Source organism: Osmerus eperlanus, chromosome 19 (assembly GCF_963692335.1).
Source record: "Osmerus eperlanus chromosome 19, fOsmEpe2.1, whole genome shotgun sequence".
NCBI classification, from domain to species: domain Eukaryota; kingdom Metazoa; phylum Chordata; class Actinopteri; order Osmeriformes; family Osmeridae; genus Osmerus; species Osmerus eperlanus.
Genome location: NC_085036.1, coordinates 2450486 through 2473909, shown reverse-complemented (window position 1 = coordinate 2473909; position 23424 = coordinate 2450486). Strand labels below are relative to the sequence as shown.

At 39.7% G+C, this 23424-nt stretch overlaps 1 protein-coding gene across 1 annotated transcript; it reads right to left on the bottom strand.

Moving 5' to 3' along the window:
- Positions 1-175: 175 nt before the first annotated feature.
- Positions 176-22130, bottom strand: si:ch73-261i21.5 (zona pellucida-like domain-containing protein 1). The gene is made up of 11 exons (XM_062486151.1): positions 22024-22130; positions 21418-21521; positions 20635-20861; positions 20340-20524; positions 19699-19771; positions 19509-19606; positions 19190-19270; positions 2120-2291; positions 1690-1798; positions 1388-1408; positions 176-1015 (listed from the first exon to the last, which is right to left on the bottom strand). Exons 2-11 carry the CDS (start codon positions 21509-21511, stop codon positions 864-866), a joined length of 1212 nt encoding a protein of 403 aa, XP_062342135.1. The 5' UTR covers positions 21512-21521; positions 22024-22130; the 3' UTR covers positions 176-863.
- Positions 22131-23424: the final 1294 nt, after the last annotated feature.

Sequence of the window (23424 nt, the reverse complement as noted above, 5' to 3'; positions counted from 1 at the left end):
TCCCTTAAATATCGTTTTTTATAAATTTCAGCCACCTCTTCACATTAAATATCTTGAAAATGTGTATGAATTAATATACCCAAGTGGACATATTATGCACAATATTGACCCGGAAGCCATCACAAACAAGTATAAAGTAAATGTCATACAGTAAACAGAAATTAGGTAAATTACATTTTATTAAAACCTGTTTTGGTTCAAATAATAGAAAGCTGTTCATGTTGTTATATAGCATGTCTCAATATGTAGAGATTGCAAAATTGATAGTAATAGGTACAAAATGCCCCTTTATATTCCACCACAAATTTGAGTTAAGATATGCAGCACCATCAGACCAGTAATTGAATAATGTATTCCTAAACCCAACCCTGTACTCATTTCATAGCATTCATTCCAACAGATGAACAGGAAGAAACAATGATAGTCCTTCTCACTACCTAGCTAAACAACACTTTCAAATGTAGAAGAATCATTTCAAGCATGCAGTACTGCTGTGAATGTTGCTCATGCATATTATAAGTGCTTTTGTGTTCTCTTTGGACTCTGACCTTTTGTCATACCTGCCATTGAGATATTTGGATTAGTTTAGTTTCAGGTCCCATGTCCTTGGTCTTAGTTGAGTGAATGAAAGCAATATGGATAGTCCAAGGATCATTCAGACTTAATCTTGAAATATATCAATTTGTCTCAGTGAATGTAAACTGGACATGAATTGTCGGCCAAAACAGGAAGTTTCATTGACCATTGACACTCAAATATAGTGTTAAATTAAAGAAAAATACTACATATGAATGTGTGTTGAGATTGAGATTTCATAAATTAATGGGGTCTCCATCTGGGAAATTGTACATTAAAAAACAGCGTCACTTCAGGTGAGTACGACGAACCCAGCCTTGCTTTGAGGCGTACATCTGAAAAGTTATGAATCCTGCCAGAGTGAGGAGGAGAGCACCTATGATCCCCACTGCTATGGCAACTTCCCATCCTTCTGCATGTTTGTCGACTTGTGAAGCCACTGCAGAAACAAGCAGACATGATTAGACTGAGTAGACTAACTGACAGGTTTGTTTCTCATGCACTTGCATGCAACAAGAATGTTTGACCTGGTCCATTTTGTCACCTGAACCCACTGTAAAATGGCTTAGGGTACAAACAATATCTACTGACATGGTTTTAAGTGGAACATTATCTGAAGATTCTGTGATGGTAACAAAAGAACCATGTCCCTATGGATAAGTTTTGACTTACTGAGTAAAAATTATATCTGTTCTTGATTGTTTCCCTTGAAGGGTTAAATGTAGAAATAAATAGTTTTTACTTATTGGTGACATTGTCAGGATAAATCTGCATAATAATATCAAGTCATGACCAAACATGATATGCCTACCTTCAGACTCAATAAGACCAGCTGTAAAAGAGAAAAGAAAAAATCTCATTCAGGTGCATCACCAGAATTTTGGGCCCTATGAAATGAGATTACACTAGGTCCCTCAAAATACATAATGATCAGTATTGACTATTTGACAGCTCTGATCTAATTCATACCACTAATTCATATAACATTGATGAGTATGGAAAGTGATCTGTAAATTGTTACTGTGCCTTCATTCTTTTGCTGAAAAGCCAATAAATGTTGAAGCATCCCAGAATGTTGAGACGTCATTGAACGATGGACAGTCAGATTCTCACCGTTGTCCACTCGTGTGCTAATGGGGCCGGAGCTGACTGTGGCCATGTCCCTCTCTGAGGTGCCTTGGGTTGGAGAGATATCACGCCTCCATCTGTTAGTAGTGCAGTTCTGAATGAAGGGTTGGGGGAGTGGGGTTTTAACATGACAATGGTCTTATAACGCAAAACATTACATCCTTTGTTCTTGTTGCAAATATTAATATTTGAGTTTCTGAAGTCAACAGAACTATCGTTTTGACATTTCACATATCTATTTGATCTCTATGGACTTTCCTAGATATTATGTCATGGTAAGAACCTTAAAACTTGTATTTCAAGTTTACAGACAATTCACAATGCAATATAAATTCTGAATTATTCATCTGTTTGTGAAACTGGGCCTAAAGCATCTTAACTCCAATCAGTTGAAGTTCATGTTTTAGCAACTGACCTGTTGCAGGGAGCTACAAAGAGAGGTCTCACACAGTCTGGCTATACAGTGGAGGTAGAAGGTTGATAGCGTCCTATTCTGGTGTTGAACAAACCGAAAGGCCTCAAAGGAGAATCGTGCTACCTGCTGTTGTCCATTCACCCCTATCACTGTCTGGCCATCGCGGTTACACCTGGGAGACAGAGACACAAGGTTTTGCATAATGCTTTCCTTTACATTATGGAATATATTTAACAGTCCAGAATATTTACCATAAAAATAGTTATTGACTTGTGGTATTAAACTACCGCACAGTGCCCATGATGCAGTTGGTGATTAAGACACACAAATACAGATTACTTTAACTATAGATAGTGTACAGTGAGGGAAAAAATCATTTGACCCCCTGCTGATTTTGATCAGTCTATAATTTTAATAGGTAGGTTTATTTGAACAGTGAGAGACAGAATAACAAAAAAAATCTGAAAAACCTATGGCAAAATTGATTTGCATTTTAATGAGTGAAATAAGTATTTGACCCCTCTGCAAAACATGATTTAGTACTTGGTGGCAAAACCCTTGTTGGCAATCACAGAGGTCAGAGGTTTCTTATAGTTGACCACCAGATTTGCACACATCTCAGAAGGGATTTTGTCCCACTCCTCTTTGCAGATCTTCTCCAAGTCATTAAGGTTTTGAGGCTGACGCTGACAACTCGAACCTTCAGCTCCCTCCACAGAGGGGATTAAGGTCTAGAGACTGGCTAGGCCACTCCACTCCTGCTTCGAAGCCTTGGCCGTGTATTTTGGGTCATTGTCATGCTGGAATACCCATCCACGACCCATTTTTCACCCAAGATTTGATGGTACATGGCCCGTCCATCGTCCCTTTGATGCGATGCAGTTGTCCTGTCCCCTTCGCAGTAAAACACCCCCCAAAGAATAATGTTTCCACCTCCGTGTTTGACGGTGGTGATGGTGTTCTTGGGGTCATAGGCAGCATTCCTCCTCCTCCAAACACGGCGAGTTGAGTTGATGCCAAAGAGCTCGATTTTGGTCTCATCTGACCACAACACTTTCACCCAGTTCTCCTCTGAATCATTCAGATGTTCATTGGCAAACTTCAGACGGGCCTGTCAAGTGCGTTCTTGAGCAGGGGGACCTTGTGGGCGCTACAGGATTTCAGTCCTTCATGGCGTAGTGTGTTACCAATTGTTTTCTTGGTGACCATGGTCCCAGCTGTCTTGAGATCATTGACAAGATCCTCCCGTGTAGTTCTGGGCTGATTCCTTACCATTCTCATGATCATTGGAACTCCACAAGGTGAGATCTTGCATGGAGCCCCAGACCGAGGGAGATTGACAGTTCTTTTGTGTTTCTTCCATTTGGGAAAAATCGCACCAACTGTAGTCACTTTCTCCCCAAGTTGCTTGGCGATGGTCTTGTAGCCCATTCCAGCCTTGTGTAGGTCAACAATCTTGTCCCTGACATCCTTGGACAGCTCTTTGGTCTTGGCCATGGTGGCCAGTTTGGAATCTGATTGATTGTTTCTGTGGACAGGTGTCTTTTATACAGGTAACAAACTGAGATTAGGAGCATACTCTTAAAGAGAGTGCTCCTAATCTCAGTTTGTTACCTGGGAGCCAGAAATTGTTCTGATTGAAAGGGGGTCAAATTATTATTTTACTCATTAAAATGCAAATCAATTTATAAAAATGTTCATAATTGGTTTATATAACTGGTTTGTTATATGTTTGTTGTTATATTTTTGTTGAGTTGCTTTGAATTTTTTTTAATAACTTTTATCACCTGTATTATTGTTTTTAGTTATTTTATGTAAAGCACATTGAGCTGCACTTCTTGTATGAAATGTGCTATATAAATAAAGTCTTATTATTATTATTATAATTTCTTTGTAAGTGGGCAAACGTACAAAATCAGCAGGGAATCAAATAATCTTTTTCCCCACAGTATATAGTTCCCGTGAGAAAATTGTTGGCACACACAGATTCCTAGAATTATAGATAGGGCACAGTGCCCGCAATGATGTCGGTGATACACACAGATTTCCGGAATTATAGATATAGTCAGAGCCTGTTTAAGGATATTAGACATCCTCTGATATAGTGCAGTGACCGTGATGCAGTTGGTGATGACAGTTCTTCTTAGTAGTTTTGGTACCTATATTTATCAGATCACAATGGGGGGTTTTGCGGAAAACACTTCCGTATTTGGTAAAACAGACATCATCACTTCCAGATCTGTACGCCCTATGTATGCTGACATGGTGCTGTTTTACACAAGATGCCTCCAGTTTCCAATTTTATATCTCTGTGAATTTTGCCCCAAAAAGGTTGAGGATGGCAGCCTTTAGAAGAAAAAGCGATTCCCCATTAATCTGTCGATTTTCGGAATTTTGATTTGGGTCGGGATAGTCTTATTTGAGTGAGAACGGCTCGCCCGGTAGACTGCATAGTCTTACTGTAGGCGGCAGCCACGTCTCGTTCGCGTCATGTCACAAAGTAAATCATTTTACATGTTGTCAGTTTTACACCAAAAAGGTTGAGGAGGGCAGCTTTCAAAATATATGGGAATTCTGCATTTAGCCAGGCGGTACGACATCAGGTCATCTGGAAATTTCACACTGAGATACGCAGTAAAAATCACTGTTCGGATTTTCCCGCATTTGGTACTTGAACGGTTTGGATACATGGTCTTCACAGTTAAATAATTTAAAACGCCCAAAATGCTCATAATAATAATAATGTTAATGTTGATTGTGTGAACTAGTTGGGTTTGCCGTTGGGTTAGCACAGCAGCGGAAATGATTACATCTGTTTTCCGGTTTGTTTCCTGGGCGCTCCGCAGAACCCATAGAGTTATATTACTAGAGGCAGCTACTGGAGTTTAACATTTGGAACGAGACCTGACTAGTATAGGCTTTATGGAAGTTGAACATTTATAAGGGGGGTTAACTTTTGAAGAGGGAAAACCCTACTCGTTCTTACACTCGAAGAAAGCAAGTTTCTTGGTTCATCTTTTTTATTTACTTGTTTTTAATTTATTATTTGTATTACTGCTCGTTCAATCAGCAAATGTCTTTTTTGAAAACCAACTTATCTCTTATTTCGTTGAATACAAGGGGTCTAAAGGACAACGTAAAGCGAAAAGCATTTTTTTTGTTTTGCAAAGGTCAGAGAACACAGTTTACTTTCCTACAAGAAACTCACTCAGGCGCATCTGATGCCACCTTCTGGTCAAGTCAGTGGGGAGACAAGATTTTGTTCAGCCATGGTACAAATAAATCTGCTGGAGTTGTGATTTGTTTTAATAGGAACCCTGGAAAAGTGGTTACTCACAAATCTGATAAAGACGGTCATTGGTTCGTAGTTATCATCAATATAGAAGGCTCTTTCCTTCCTCATTTATGGTTATAACAATAATACAGAAAATAATATAGCTGCAAGCAGCAATGAGGTGGCCAAACCGGTAAAGCAGATAAAATGAACAAAAAACATTTTAGACATTCTCAGAACAGGGTTCTGAATAAATGCAGCTTTTAATCCATCAAAGATTTGCTGAGATACGACCCAACTTCCTGTTTGCCGGCTTTGCCGCAGATTTTGATTGGCTGTACCGATCAAAGCGTTTCGAAAATCTAAAATAATTTTGATAGTTTGTGTGAAGATTGCCATGACTATATATAGATACAGGTAGCTAGACTACAGGTAGCTAGCAACTGCGTTGTACCTAGGGATGAGTATTGATAAGATTTTAACAATTCTGATTCCATCAATTCCTGCTTATCGATTCGATTCTCTTATTGATTCTCTTATTGACTCTTCTTGGGAAAGGGGGGGAAAAAAGAGCACAAACGGGTTAATTAACATCAATTTTCTTTTATATAATTTTCTATAATGCTACACACCATATACAGTTACATAGATACATAGATACATTTACATTTTGTCGTTGCTCTTCTTCTACACTTCTATTTGACCTTGGCTGAAAATGGAAGATTCTATAGCTAGCGTAGCTAGCTATAGAATCAATCATATAATGTCAAATCATACAAATCATACAAATCATACAATGTCAAATCATATAATATGACAGTGTCGCTCAGTTTAGCTAATATTGGGTTAACACGACAACGCGAACGTTTGCTGATAACACACGCCCTTCGATAATTAACGTGAAGTGATCAATAATGGGAGACGAATGTCGGAGCAAAAATGTATGCTTCAAACGACGGGACAGAAGATAACTTGATTGACTACACACAATAAAGGCAAATTGCTTCACACAGTGACAAGTGGTTGTGATCACTTTTGAGGAGTTTAGGTCACCTTTATGAAGCGCGAACGTTAGCTGCGCTCCTGCGTGCATCGAACACATGACATTCCAGTAACTTCATTTTATGCTGTGTGTTCAAATGCTTCTTCATATTTGTGGCATTTCCTCCCTTTGACGAAATAGACTTTTTACACGCGTTACAAGTGGCGTTGTTGTCATTTTGTTGTGTGAAATACAACCAAGCTTTAGAACGCTTCTGCCTAGTTGCCATGTTTGCTGCAGTCTGAATAAACTATAAAAGTTTGCGCATGCGCAACGGCACAGAGAACCGTTAGCAGAATCGTTAGAATTTGGCTGATGATTCCAAGTAATCGGTTCACTGGGAACCGGTTCTCGATACCCATCCCTAGTTGTACCTGGCTTCCTTTGCAGTGGCTTACAGTCTCGCTAAACAGAAAAACAGTGACATGGCAGGCTCGTTGGCTTTGGCTGGATTTGAACTTATTACGTTGCCCTTGCCAGGACACCAATTCCTAGTGAGCTATTCTCAGTGCTGGAAATTACTGTGTTCAGTTACTGTGTAAAAATAACCGCTTGCCAGTTTTTCAACTGGCAAGCGGTTGTCAGATTTGGCCCAAGTTTAAACAGCTGTAATTCAGTCCTATTTTGACATGTCAATGTGATTGTGGTCTGAAGATAATCTGTGCCAAATTTGGTGAATATTGGAACATTTTGTTGGAGGAATAGGGAAAAAACTTTTTATAAAACGTAAAATGGCGGCCGCATCAATTCATCTGGTATCACAAGTTAAAATGTGTCAGACAAGGGCTCGCCCCCTAGCGGTTAGATGACACAACCTTTTGTGGTCCTCTTTGGAACAGGGTCCCGAGCACCTGTACCAAGTTTGATGTCAATTCAGCAAATATTTCCTGAGATATGATCTCACTTCCTGTTTTGGCGGCTTCATCGCCAACTTTGATCAGCTTTACCGGAAAAACAGTTTTGAAAATCAAAAACCATGTGAAAACGTTTGTGAGGCTTGATCTGAAGATAATTGGTGCCAGATTTTTGCTTATTGCAGCGCCACTTAGAGGTGAAATGGCATGACCTATTGGACCTCTTTAGAACAGGGTCCCTAGTCCCTATACCAAATTTGGTATCAATGCAGTAAAGAGGTGCTGAGATATGACCTCACTTCTTTTATGGTGGCTTGGTTGACGACTTTGTCTGTTCCAGTCAAAAGGTTTAGAAAATCAAAAAAACGTGATGTCTTTTGTGAGGCTTGGTCTGAAGAGGATCTGTGCCAAATTTGGTGAAGATTGGACAACTTTATAGGAGGGGTAGCGAAAAAACGTTATATTAATTCGAAATGGCGGCCACATCAATTTGGCTGGTATCACAAGTTAACGTGTCAGACACGGGATCTACTAAGATATCACGAGACAAAGGAATCACATAAATAAGACAAACAAATCAACAGTTATTGGTTAACACACAATCCTGCCTATTGTAGTGCCCCCTAGAAGTCAAATGTCACTACCTGTCTCAGACCTCACCATAAGCGGGTCCTGAGTCCATACACCAAGTTTGGAGTCAATGCATCAAAGATTGACTAAGATATGACCTCACTTCCCTTTTTCCAGATCAGTTGCTCAATTTGATTGGCTGTAACTAACGATTTCGAAAATCCATATAACTTTTGTGGGGCTTGGTCTGAAGATGATCTGTGCCAAATTTTGTGAAGATTGGACAAACTTTATTTGAGAGTTAGCGAAAAAACGTTATATTCAAAATGGCGGCCACATCAATTCGGCCACATCAATTTGATTGGCTGTAACTAACAAACGATTTCGAAAATCAAAAATCCATACGATAACTTTTGTGAGGCTTGGTCTGAAGATCATCTGTGGCAATTTTGAAGAAGATTCGACAAAAATTGTAGGAGGAGATACGAAAAAACGCTTTTCCTTATCATTCAAAATGGCGGATAATCTATATAACTAAGTATGACGTCATAGAGTGCGTTGGACTCGTCTTGATCCAGGGAATACAACGATACCTCATTTTCGAAAATGAGACATGTGGTTCAAAAGTAAAGTATGTAAACACACCATCAACTTTGACCCATTGGTGGTGCTAGAGGGTTTGAAATGGAGACATGAAACTTGGTGAAATTGATGAGGGGACTGGCCCCAAAGAGTGTGCCAAATTTCACAACTTCTGACAATACGGTTCTAGGGGCTGCCATAGACTCCCATGGCAGAAGAAGATGTATAACTAGAAAGGTACATTTCCTGAAGAAAATGTGTGTGTTTGCTGAAAGCAGTCGAAACGATTGTTTTGATGGCTTGAATAGTGAAGAAGGTTTTACAAAATGTTTAAAAGAGGTATGTGCTTTAAAAAATGTTATAAGTATATCTGTCATTGTTATGCATTGCGATAGTTTTTACAGATGAAAAAGGATGCAAAAACAACTGTAAAAAATTTGTTTATAGCTTAAAAACAGTGTGAAAGTATGTAAACAGTATTGTGAGAAAAAGTTCTGAGTTTTTTTATTACATCACAATAGAAAATGATTTCCCAGCCTTTCATATTTTAAAACTGAGTAGTGATAACAGTTAAAACTAGAGAGGGTACAATTTCTGGGGAAATTGTAGGGTGTGCTTGCTTGCGTCGGTTGCACAGGGGTCCGTTTTTTAATGACATTTTTACAACTGATATTTCTGTATATTTTATATAAAAATGCATAGGGCCTACTTATTATTTATAAAGATGACATAGATTTAAAAGCATCTTTTTTTTGCTGCTCATTTAGCCTACAACTCAAAATAAGAGTGAAGTGTAGAATGAAATATGATATGTTCTCATTTCCCCTGCAAGAGGCAGCCTCATAGCTGAATCAAAACGAATACATTTGGCAGACTGGTGTAAAAATTGACCTAATCTCTATGACTTAAACGTCCTTTTAAGTTTTCCCTTCTCGTGATATTTTCAGGCATTTAGCCTAGCTACTCATATTGCATTCATTCATTAACCCCTTTGAAGATTATTCTACGACGTTACCGGCAGCAGAAGATGGAATCGCGATTCAAACAGTACCATCTGCTAACTGAAAATATGCCCCCAAAAACGTAAATAAACTTGACATTTATTTAGTGGAAAATCGCTCATTCATAAAAAGCTCATTGGTAGCGATCATTGTCAGTAACAACGCAAAATGCGATATAGCCCTGTGTGGAGAAGCTGCCCCGGTAAATTCTACTACTACAGACAGTACAGTACTAGACTACTGCTGTGTTCGTCTTGGTAGCGATTGCGTTGGTTGAATTCGATTGAACGTTCCGTTGTACGGTTTAGGCTGAAATTAATTATTTTCATGAACAGATTGACAAAGTGTAGGCTGTGGCAATGAAGTTCAGGTTAGTAGTCAGATAGTTTCACCTATTGAAAGACTTTTGATTTAAGTAAGGGGAGTGCCGAACATATTCTGTCGCCGTTTGACTTCCTAAACAGCTGTGTAGATGTTTTACCGTTTCCGAAAGTAGATGTGGGCCTACTTCCTTAATAATATCAGCTAATATTGTACATTACATTTCACAATTGTTTCACATCACAAAGTAAAATGAGTAAATAGTTATCACCCTGGCCTCTTTGCTTGTGGCGTTTCTGCAGCTGCCTTGCAGTAAAGCTATAGTTAGCCTAGCTATTCCCCAAGTTAACAGATGCTACAGGTAGTCACGCGTGTTTTTGTGACGTTAGTGACGTTAGTAACGTCAGTGACTGTGGCTAGCAAATTAGCCACCGTTAGCTTCACTTTTCGCCACAAAAACTTAACTTGAGCCTAAACCATGCAACGGAACGTAAATAAAAATACAAGCAACTCAATCGCTACCAAGACAAAACTTTTGACACCTAGGTTGTCTATTTAGTCCAAATATTGACGAAGATTTAGGGGTGGGAAAATAAATAATAATAATAATAATAATAATATGAGCGAACAAAGGTTGTGCCCTTGCCAAAGGCAAAGCACACCCAATAATAAGAATACGTAGAAACATATACGTCAAATACGTAGAAAATTGGTGGCTTGGCCACCAATGGTGGCCAAGCCGCGAAGCCACCTTAAGTGTTTCTGATGTTGAGAAATGCTTTCTTTAAGAAAATAAAAATTTGGGAGGATATAAAGGATTTATTGTTTTATGCTCTCAAGGAATGTATTGAATATAAGACTCTAATGCCTACAGTTCCTCAGTTTCTTTTGTGTTGGCACAATTACAACAACGACATAAGTCTGTGCAACACAGTCCTGCAGAAAAACATGAACATCTGCCTGTCTCACACGCACTTTTGCAGCCGCAGTGTATCACATGCAAAACACTGTCAGGGGCCGAATTTCTGTTACGTGCAAGGTCCCATCCTCTATTTGCCAAACATATCCATCCATGTTGACAAAAAGCAGCTACCTTACTGGTGTAGAACGATCACGTGTCGAACCGTGCCACCAAAATCCTATTACGCTCTGAAGAAACTAGTTCTGCATAAAACATAGCTTTAGCGATAATTGACTGGAATTTCAGCGACAAACATTTTTTTGGTAGCTTAGCACGAATCGTTCTTTTTTATGAGCTAAAGATTGTGTAGATGCCAGACTGTGGAGCGGGAATCATTTTCTAAAATACTTTTCGTGGTTCACCTTGCGGCCTATTAGCAATAATTCGTTATTCGTGCTATTCGTTTTCTGTCTATTTTTTGTAAGCTTCCCTTCTAATGCCGATTAACAGCTAGTCTCTAGCTAACTAGTTATTTGCTAAGTAAGGTATGTTGATGTGATATTTGAAACGTATTTAGCTACAGTGGGCTCCTAGTGCAACACAAGAGAATGTTATATAAAATGACATGCTGCTACTACCGTATTTCTGGGGCAGCGTTTATTAGGCTACACAATGTTCATGTATATGTAGGCCAATATGTTTGACGTCCGATTAGAATAAATTCAACTTGTTATTTTAGACGTAGAAATTGATGTAATATAGACATCACATTGACATAAATGATTAGTATGTTTACTTAGGATTTATATATAATATATTATAATATTATTATATTTATACATTTATGGTGTAAAATGAATTCATCGTCAACTTGATTAAGTTTAAATAGCATGTTTTCCTAACTGAAACGCATCCTTTTGGCACATCTCCTTTTGAACCGTATGTAGCAAGCCCCCACCCCTCGCCCCTCGGCTTGAAGCAACGGCCCCGGTGGATGTAGGTGGTATTGCATTTCGTGTTTGACTTCCAACAACATTTACAAAACTATCTCCCCCAATAATTTTTGTTCGATTCTCGAACCTGGCTCATACTACTAGCTTTTTCATTGAAGAATTTTTCCTGATTTTTGCTAAGTTTGAAACCAATCCGAAATGGGTAAACTAGCACCCCATTTATTTGCTTACGTCAATAAAAGTTGCCTGCAAATGTGCTCGCGGATACTAACAGGGCACGAGCACAAAAGTTCACATTGGCCGATAGCCGATTTACCTGGAGCTGAATGAGCCATATTGAATGAGCACAGGGAGAAATGGCTTGAGTTGCCTGCCCTGTTGTAGCAAGTTTAGCAAATGGTTGTCACACATACATGAAATGTTGTTCATATAGTTTATTCCCGTTATTTTAAAATAGATTTGATTTTTCGTAAAAACGTTAATGACATGATGGCAAATATTATATTATGTTAAGCGTGAGCATAGATTGTTGACATGTCTATCTGGAGCAAAGACGAAGATTAATAGTACTTTAACTGATAACCACAATAGGAAATGATATATATATATTTAAATAATATTAGTCTTGCCTTCAGGAACTTTTGTTAAACACACTCATTATTCTTTTTTTGATCGTGTCAAAGCCAGACTGCTTTAGTGACTCTATGTTTCACCCCCACTTATATCTGATGGAAACGTCTTGTATATAGTTCTGTTAATATGCCCCTTTCAAAGGCACATTCAATAAAGTAGATTATATTTTAGACACATTTCTCAATTTATTACATTATTACCAAGTCTTGTTAGATCAGGTTATATCCATTAATAGGCGTTTGGGTTAACCCAAACGAACATATAAAACACAAGCCACATTTCTACACTGATGTTAAATTGAAGGCAGTGTGATTTTCGTGGCATTTCGTTTGAATATAAAGTTGACAGTAAGCTATGGTAAGTCTGCATTATGGAAGATTTCTGTTACAAAAATAACTATTAAGCTTTCTTTGCCTGGCGAGAACAACGACGGAGCTAAGTGTTCATGTTAACAGTTTATTTAATCCGGTACAATGTGTTGGAAATCATACTCAAATCACGAAGAAAAAAAACTACATATGTGATGAGTTCCATCTAAAATAGCCCTATATTTAGCCCTATAGCCTATTTCTAAAAAACAAGTGAAAGGAATACTATACAGTGACAGCATACATTTCCGTAAAGTTTGCATCATGTCTCTGATTCTTATCGGACTTGTACCCCATTCTGCCACTGCAATGCCTTAGCTCACACGCTCGCAACCATATAAATCTATGCTCGCGACTGGTTGTCGCAAAGTATGACGTGTACAGCTAGTTGCAAGCGTGCACGAGGTCTCGGAGCTAGGGAAAAAAAGCCACTGTTTAAAGCTAGACCGGAAGAGGCGGAAGTGGAAAGATGGCGCGGTCCAGTTTCGTACTCTCGCTTGCCTCACTGCGCCACTATGCACTTTTCATAGAAATGAATGGGGACGCCATCTTGGAAGACAAAAGTTACTTCCTCTAGTTATATTAACTCTATGGTATGTAGCCGTTTGATACGCCCATTTAATGAGGATTTCTCTGCAGTTTAAAACCACACCTGTAGATGGCGCTGTGCTATGTAGCCTCTGGTTATGACAAGGTCAAGTGTGAGCCACGAGAATCCTTAAAGGACTCAAAGGAAAATACTTTCACGTCATCTGAACTCGATCGTGTCCAGCTCAAGCTCATCATCTTTTAATCAGGTGGGTAAATGTGTTAACATCTCCTGAAATGTAAAACATCAGTTAAACTTCGAATAACGCGTGTTTTAATGGAACATAAGTTTGTGCAATTAACTATTTCTTTTGTTTCATGCAGCCCCAGTCCATGTTGAACGCACCTATTATCTCCAGTGAGGATCTATTTCCGGTCTGCTCCCGACAGATATGGGGTAGTGATGGGAAGTTCGGATCCTTTTACGGACTCGGTTCTTTGAATCTCGTTCATTAAAAGGAACAAATCTTTTTTCTAGTCATTCGTTCATTTCAACGGGGGGGGGGGGGTTAAAATAATGAAACCTGTAATTATTACTTGTGAACGAATATCATTCACGTCTTACTAAACCACCAGTCACGTGAAAGTGAATGAGGTAAACAAATCAATTTATGTTTCCTCTTCTGAGCCTATGCAGGTCACGTGAAAATCGATCCAAAGATCCGTATCCGAAGATCCAGTAAAAATGAACAATGTTTTATCTAGCTACCAGTACTGAGCCTATGCAGGTCACGTGAAAAAGGATCCAAAGACTCGTACCCGGCATATGTACGAATCGTTAACCTCCCGACCGTGTCTTCGGATCAATGTTTCGTTCCTCTGCCAACCGAGTCACATCACATCACTAATATGGGGGTATGGGACATAGACATACAGTTAGGTCCATAAATATTTGGACATTGACACAATTTTCATCATTTTGGCTCTGTATACCACCACAATGGATTTGAAATGAAACAATCAAGATGTTCTTTAAGTGCAGACTTTCAGCTTTAATTTCAGGGTATTTACATCCAAATCAGGTGAACGGTGTAGGAATTACAACACATTTTATATGTGGCCCCCCCCCTTTTAAGGGACCAAAGATAATTGGACAAACTAACATAATCATAAATCTAATTGTCACTTTTAATACTTGGTTGCAAATCCTTTGCAGTCAATGACAGCCTGAAGTCTAGAACCCATAGACATCACCAGACGCTGGGTTTCGTCCCTGGTGATGCTCTGCCAGGCCCCTACTGCAACTGTCTTCAGTTCCTGCTTGTTCTTGGGGCATTTTCCCTTCAGTTTTGTCTTTAGCAAGTGAAATGCATGCTCAATTGGATTTAGGTCAGGTGATTGACTTGGCCATTGCAGAACATTCCACTTCTTTGCCTTAAAAAACTCTTTGGTTGCTTTCGCAGTATGCTTCGGGTCATTGTCCATCTGCATTGTGAAGCGCCGTCCTATGAGTTCTGAAGCATTTGGCTGAATCTGAGCAGATAATATTGCCAGAAACACTTCAGAATTCATCCTACTGCTTTTGTCAGCAGTCACATCATCGATAAATACAAGGGAACCAGTTCCATTGGCAGCCATACATGCCCACGCCATAACACTACCTCCACCATGCTTCACTGATGAGGTGGTAAGCTTTGGATCATGAGCAGTTCCTTCCCTTCTCCATACTCTTCTCTTCCCATCATTCTGGTACAAGTTGATCTCGGTCTGATCTGTCCATAGGATGTTGTTCCAGAACTGTACAGGGTCTTTTAGATGTTTTTTGGCAAACTCTAATCTGGTCTTCCTGTTTTTGAGACTCACCAATGGTTTACATCTTGTGGTGAACCCTCTGTATTTACTCTGGTGAAGTCTTCTCTTAATTTTTGACTTTGACACAGATACGCCTACCTCCTGGAGAGTGTTCTTGATCTGGCCAACTGTTGTGAAGGGGTTTTTCTTCACCAGGGAAAGAATTCTTCTGTCATCCACCACAGTTGTTTTCCGTGGTCTTCCGGGTCTTTTGGTGTTGCTGAGCTCACAAGTGCGTTCTTTCTTTTTAAGAATGTACCAAACAGTTGATTTGGCCACACCTAATGTTTTTGCTATCTCTCTGATAGGTTTGTTTTTATTTTTCAGCCTAACGATGGCTTGCTTCACTGATGGTGACAGCTCTTTGGACTTCATATTGAGAGTTGACAGCAACAGATTCCAAACACAAATACCATACTTGAAATGAACTCTAGACCTTTTATCTGCTCCTTGTCAATGAAATAACGAACTCCCATGAGGGAATAACATACACCTGGCCATGGAACAGCTGAGCAGCCAATTGTCCAATTACTTTTGGTCCCTTAAAAAGGGGGGGGCCACATATAAAATGTATTGTAATTCCTACACCGTTCACCTGTTTTGGATGTAAATACCCTGAAATTAAAGCTGAAAGTCTGCACTTAAAGCACATCTTGATTGTTTCATTTCAAATCCATTGTGGTGGTATACAGAGCCAAAATGATGAAAATTGTGTCAATGTCCAAATATTTATGGACCTAATAATAATAATACTAATAATAATCCTGTAATAAAGAGTAGACGCTGCATCGACCGCTACTGCCTACTGGCGCTGATGAGCCGTGGGGCCACCATCTTGTAATGGGCAACCGCTCCACTCAGTGTAATCTGTTTGGCTGGGGCAATGAGCTGTCAGCGCATTTAATTAATCATACCGAACTGAATACCGAATACTGATTTTCACGCGGTTTGCTTTGCTGCAAAGGTCATACATGTAGCTATGATACAGGACATGGTTATTCTTTTCACAAAATACAACCAATAGTATGGTGATGTTAAATCTTACTGGTGAAAGTAATCCCCCGAGCCCTGTTTGCGATTGTCCGCCGATTTGAGGATGGACTCAATGATGGCTGTGTAGAAGTGCACCATCATTGTCTTTGGCAGGTTGAATTTCTTCAGCTGCCGTAGGAAGTACATCCTCTGTTGTGCTTTTTTGGTGAGGGAGCTGTTGTTCAGTTCCCACTTGAGGTCCTGGGAGAGGATGGTGCCCAGGAAGCGGAAGGACTCCACAGTGTTGACTGGGGAGTCGCACAGGGTGATGGGGGTGAGTGGGGCTGTATTCTTCCTGTCCACAACCATCTCCACTGTCTTAAGAGCATTGAGCTCCAAATTGTTCTGGCTACACCAGGTCACCAGGTTGTCAGCTTCCCACCTATAGTCAGACTCATCCCCGTCAGAGATGAGCCCAATGTTGGTGCCCAAGGGTGGTGTCGTCCGCAAACTTCAGAAGTTTGACAGACGGATGACTGGAGGTGCAGCTGTTGGTGTACAGGGAGAAGAGCAGAGGGGAAAGGACGCAGCCCTGAGGAGATCCGGTGCTGATGGACCGGGAGTCAGAGACTTGTGTTCCCAGCTTAACGCACTGCTTCCTGTCAGACAGGAAGTCTGTGATCCACCTGCAGATGGAGTCGGGCACGTTCAGCTGGGAGAGCTTGTCCTGAAGCAGGGCAGGGATGATGGTGTTGAAGGCAGAGCTGAAGTCCACAAACAGGATCCTGGCATAGGATGCTGGGGAGTCCAGGTGCTGTAGGGTGAAGTGGAGGGCCATGTTAACTGCATCGTCCACAGACCTGTTTTTTTGCTCTGTAGGCAAACTGCAGGGGGTCCAGTAGAGGGTCTGTGATGGATTTAAGGTGTGCCAGCGCCAGGCGCTCGAAAGACTTCATTACCACAGAGGTCAGGGCGATGGGTCTGTAGTCATTATGTCCTGTTGGCCTTGGCTTTTTGGGCACAGGGATGATGGTGGAGGACAAGCCCTGGTTCTCAGCAGAGCTCAGAAGGTTGAGGACCTGCACACCTCGAGGACCCTGAGGCGAGCGAGGAAGATTGTGGCTGACTCCTCCCACCCTGGTCACTCCCTGTTTCAGTCACTCCCCTCCGGCAGAAGGCTGCGGTCCATCAAGACCAATACCACAAGCCACAAAAACAGTTTCTTCCCTTCCACTGTTGGCCTCTTCAACAAGGCCAAGGGTTCATACTGACTTCATGACTCAATGCCCTTAAAACACACTTCTTTTTGCACTGCACAATACAATCTTGTACCATTTGTATTTTTTGTAATATTTGTATTTTTTGTATTTTTATATAGTAAATTACTGCAACTTAGATTTTATTTTATATTTTATTGTATAGTTTATTTTAATCTAATTCCACTTAGTATTGCTAGTTATGTACCCTTAGTATAGTTAGTCCTCATATTTAAATTTTAGATTCCTATATGTTTAATGTTTGCACCTTCCTGCCAAAGCAAATTCCTTGTCTGTGCAAACTTTCATGGCGAATAAAACCCATTCTGATTCTGATATTCTTTATTATGTCTATGGTATGGGACGCCAAAAGGGCCAGACAGTATTCGATCTTTGTTCCGGTTCAGAATAAGTATTTGACAAAATCCAGCCTACATTTCTACTTATAAATTTGAAGCTGATGAATACAACTTTTCTTAAATTTGATTACTTTTGTGTCATTATTTGGTTATCAAGAATAGGACATCAGTTTGATTTGCATATTTGACCAGGTTTTTGACGTCAATGTTGGATGTAAATTTAATGTATTTTCAAAATAAATTGCCCACTGGGTAATTTACCATACAGCGCTTGCATGTACATTTGCAATGTGCAGGCAGTTTTTACATCAGTAAACACATTAATTTATGTAACCAAATTCACTGATCTATACTTAAAGTATATCCACTTTATTGTTGTCTGTTAGCTAGCCAGCAAACCCCTTTGAAAGCAGCCGATTTATTGTTACGCCAGCAGTCAGCACTGTAGCCATATCGATTGTGAAAGTGAATTTGATTCTAAATAACCGAATTTCCCTATTGTCCTTATAACTAACTCTGGTGCGGTAAGAGCTTAGTTTAATTTCATTGTGAATGCATTTGTTAATCGCATTAGTTCATTAACTAATCAAAATTCACTGAAGTTATCATACAGTCTCCGACACCATGTGAGCTGAACATGTTGCTGAGTGTCACGATGAGGGGAAAGGGATGACCAGAGGACCAATCAGAGTGAAGGGGCTGGGATGAGTTCCCATGATGCCCGTGGATGCACGTGAAAGCTGATCCAAACAACGTCAATAGCGGCACTGCACTTCGTTGGATTATAAAAAGGACACCTGCGACATTTCTAACTTTGCAGAGTGCCCGGTTTCTCACCCGTTTTCAACTCAGGTTTTGTTTAGGTGGGGCAAAGCCCAACCTATCTACGTCACAGCCACCTATTTACATCAGATCACAGACGGTTTATATAACCTGCATTCTGTTACTCAGCTGGTACGATGCAAAGACAAAGTAATTAACACTTAAAACACTCAAGAGACTGCAGGTAGGTCTGTTCTGATATTTACATTTACATTTTAGTCATTTAGCAGACGCTCTTATCCAGAGCGACTTACAGTAAGTACAGGGACATCTCCCCGAAGCAAGTAGGGTGAAGTGCCTTGCTCAAGGACACAACGTCATTTTGCACTGCTGGGAATCGAACTGGCAACCTTCAGATTACTAGCCCGACTCCCTCACCGCTCAGCCATCTGACTCCCATATGATATCTGCAATTAATTTAGGTAGTTGTTGTTGCTAAATTCAATAATTTCGAGGGGGTGGAGCTTAAGCTCCTTCAGGCTACATGCCCCCCCAGTATCAAGCAGAGAAGACTGCTGATTTTCTCACAATTTAAAGGCCTAATTTAACATATTTGTCTGTGTTTTTTCTTTCATTCAAATTTGGATGCGTAGTTAACAACACATTCTTCTGTGGTGTTAACTTAAAACTCATTTTCAGTTCTGCTTTACAGCCACTTAAATAGAGAGAAAATGAATACACAATATTACTATAAACAAACAAAAATATAATTCAGATATATCACTGTACTACAAGGTGTGTCATACAGTACAGGTTTACATCCTTTCAAGAAGTCTCACTTACCCAACAAAGAGATCATAGTAAGTGCTGTTGACAGGGTGAGGACTGGTTGTAGCATAACAGCGGTCCAGCAGCACATTGAATCTATAGAGGAGATTGTTTTTTTATACTTTTATACTTTATCTATGATTATATATGAAGTTGCAATTCCTCCTCCAAAGGATACGAAACTGTTAATTAAGTAAAGACAATTTGACACAAAATGGTCAGTCATTGGATTTCTAAATATCTGACTTTGTAGTGGTTCTAATGTGTTATTTTATAGCACAGGTTTATTTTAGAATGATCAGCATTGATCCACTAAATGATTATTTCACTTTACCTTGTTGTAAGGTTGGTGGCTTTGACCTGTACAAAGATCCTTGTCTTCAGTTGCAGGCCCCCATCTGGAACCGTGAGCAAGGTTGTGTAGGAAATGTCCTTGGAGACAATTACAGGAGGGGTGAAAAATAATAAATTGGGGCCCTTTTTTCTGTTTGCTCAGTGACCAAAATCATACAATTCATCCTTACTGAGTAAAGCTGCATGCTTAGAGTACTGATGAAACTCCCATTGTTGTCTTTGACCGCCAGGCTTACTCCAGATCTGTTAGGGAATCAGAATGGTTGCTTTTCAGTTATTTCAATTTGTCACAAGAAGAACACAACTCCACACCAACCAGGTCATCATTTGATACACGAGGGAACTTGCAAAATCACACCAACAGGTGAACTACACTTAGCTTGAAACTTGAAACATTGGGTAATACAAGCTTTAAGGGTATAGCCCACCATAAGTAGCCCAGGTAATTCCATACATTTGAACACGTCACTGTATTGTCTTGAATTGGGGTCGGTAGCAACATAACTCTGAGAAGTGGCAGATTATACATTTTGTAGATCATTTACTGTCCAAATGTATATACAATGTGCAAATACATATTTTTACCCCATATTTTACTCAACAAAGTTTTTGTCCAGAAAGTCATTTTATGATGCCATAAAGGGTACACATAGTCAAAGCTGTTTGTGGTCCTTGTCTGAATGAAATTGGAAATACTTTGGCTTGGTGAAAACTTAGTTCAATCATGCCAGGCAAAAACAGCACTAAAGACTCCATAAGTTGCTTGTATTTCACATTAGGAATGAAAGTACAAGGCTGCTCAGTCACTCACACACTCATCTCAGTGTTGTTCACAAGGTATTGGAGTGGATAGCGACAGGAGAACTTGTACACCATCTCTTGGCGGTAGGTGATGGTGCCTGCGCTGGGATCCAGGGAGTTGATCATGCCAGAGATGTTGACAAATTGAATGCTGGAAAAGTCTGAGAAAATTCCATAACCCACTTCCTGGGTGACCTGACAAAAAAAGAGACAGGAGGGGAGGGATACAAAGAATTGTAAAGTTTTGACAAATATTTGGATCATATCAGTTCCCAAAATTCTTCACTTGGGTCCTAGTTGGTTACCATCAGTTTGTTAGAGCAGGTAGCCACAGCCTCCTCTGTGATGAGGAAATTAAATTTCAGGACAGGTGGGTTGACTGACCAATCTGGTATTCCCCTGCACTCTGCTTTCATGTACTGAGCGTTGAGGGCCATCAGCGTTTCATTGTAGCCGCTGTAGTACACAGGACAAAGGAGAATCTGAAGTGTCATCCTGTCGGTGCCACATACGACCTCCATGTCCGAGTTGGCTGTGGGAACAGACCAAATCAGAGTCACAATAAGCAACATTATGAGTGGAATTAATTCTGATTTACAGGATGTAAATGGAGTTGACAGAAAATGTACAAAACCTTAATTATCAGCACAGAAAAAAGAAAGGAGATGTGTGGATATATGGACTGAAAAGCACTTCTCAGCAGGATTGAGAACATAAGCATGTGCAAGTCATGCCTAGCAATGTGTCTTTTTGCTATCTGTCTGCAAGCCTTAAGATTTTGTTTTACAAACACCATTGAAATGTGCAACATTCCTTATTAAACTATCCAAATGTTTGTTTCATGATGTATAGCTGATATAGCTAACCATATGACACAACAACAAGGGTCTCAAAATTGAAATATGAAAACATGAAATTAGATATGACCCTTTCCCAGCACTCGTCTTCACTCCTCTCATTTCGGGGTTGCCCCCATGACTCTTAGAAAGTTCCAAAAGAGTGAAAGGTGAGATAGTAGAGTTGGAAGGAAAAACACTGAAAGCTAGATGTGTGGTGAGACTGAATTTGGGGTAGCAGTTTTTACGGACCTGGCTCTCTGAATGTAGGGTGTGTTTGGCAAACATTTTGAGCCGGGATGCGAGGAAGCAGAGCAAGCTGACACACAAGGAGGGCCAGCCACATTGTCCTCAAACTAGAAGGAAGGGGTAAATCCACTCTGACTCTCTTGAATTTTGTTTTTCACAGCAAATGTCAGGTTGGAAACACATATAGCACTGTAGTCTATGTGATACACAGGCAGATGCCAAATGCCCATGATGTTTTAGAGCAAGCCCACTATAATGAGCACAGAGATATGGGTGGGGGATGGCACATGGAGGGTGGGAGGCTTTTTAAATTGACATTACGCCCACTACCTCATACTAGACTAAATCACTAATTATCAGTGAACATTCAAATGTGCAGACAGTACAACAGTGTTAATATGTTGTATTTGCTGATGTAAACAAACAGAATAAAATGTACAGTAGTTGTCATCTCAAAATTAAAACCATTTAAATATATAGATTTGTTTGTTTCCAATAAATGAAAATATGTTAAAGTTACAAAACAAGATTAATCACCATTTAACTACATTTTGTTACTGTGTGTGTTCAATTACAATGACAATTTTATGTTAATATAAAAAGATTTACCTTGTGTGGATGGGCTGTGTTTTCTCACTCCTGTCTTTCTAATCTCTCATTCACTGTCTCTTCTTTTCTTCACAACCTCTGGCTATTTATGGTGGCCTCTTTTCCAGTATATGGTGGTGAAGGAGGGCACAGGAAACAACCTGAGAAGAAAGGGAAAACCAAGAAAGCAATGTGAGTGCCTTAAACTGCTGTGGTTACAACGTCCGGATCACCTGACATCCCAGGAATACTAGTAGAACCTATTGTTCTTACACAAGTTTGGTAATAACCTTGTATTATCACACTTGATGTCGGTGTATAGACAAGTTCCTTTTGGATAATTGATGATATGACCAGGTAGTGCCACATTTTTACATGGCCAGAATTGAATCCAATGCTAAATTCTGAAACTTTGAACAAGTAAATTAAACTTTATTTCTTAATTTTGCAGTGATTTATAATATATTTAGACCATCACAGCCCAACAACAGTGGATGAACTCACAGGTCATTGTACAACGTGTTTTTTGTAAACAAAGTCTTCATAGGCTACCTTGAAGTAAATTATAATGTTTGGTTGGTTTAATTGTTAACTGCACCAGTTACTTGACACTGTACTAATGTATTTAAGGCACACTGTAGTTGTGTGCATGAGCAATGTTTACCATCAGACAAGTACATTTACCAGAATTAAATTGTATGCCCAATTGTTGACGTCTAGACTCTTATTTATGTTGTAACAGTTCTGGGATACAGAACGCAAACACAATGCATCTGGTGTAATAAATGGGAAATCTCAGTAATATATCTATCTCAACATACATGATATTATAGGTTGACTACAGACTTTGATTTGAATGATGCTTGCTTGTTTGCATCTAAATTTCCTGATGCCTGTGTCGGTAGTTAAAATGTGGATAAAATACTTAATATCAAAGTCAAGACCAAGAGATTTATTGTCACATGCACAGTACTACACAGGATCATTCTGGACAATAAAATTATTGGGACATGGCAAGCAAAAAGTGTAGTGGCATTACAAGAACAACACAAGCAGCAAAAATTGCACAAAGAAAAGAGAAAATAAAGTCTAAAATAAAACTAAATAGCAATAGCCTATATCATTACACAACGAGAACAGTAAAGTGCAGTTGAGTATGTACTAAGCTAGGTTAAAGTGGTTTTAGCAGACATGGCCAACTCTTTGAAATGTAGCCTATACCTTTGATCTTTGAAGCCAAGGCATTCTCCAACTCCCCAGTGAGAGAAAAAATGCAAAGGATCAGGCTTGTGATGAAACTGATTGTAACCTGTTCTCCGATATCCACTATTTCAACTCCATAGGGACAAGAGGGAAGCAAAAACTGTATAACATTCCTTGAGACTTACAAACTTTCATCAGGTTTGCTAAAAGAGTTCACTT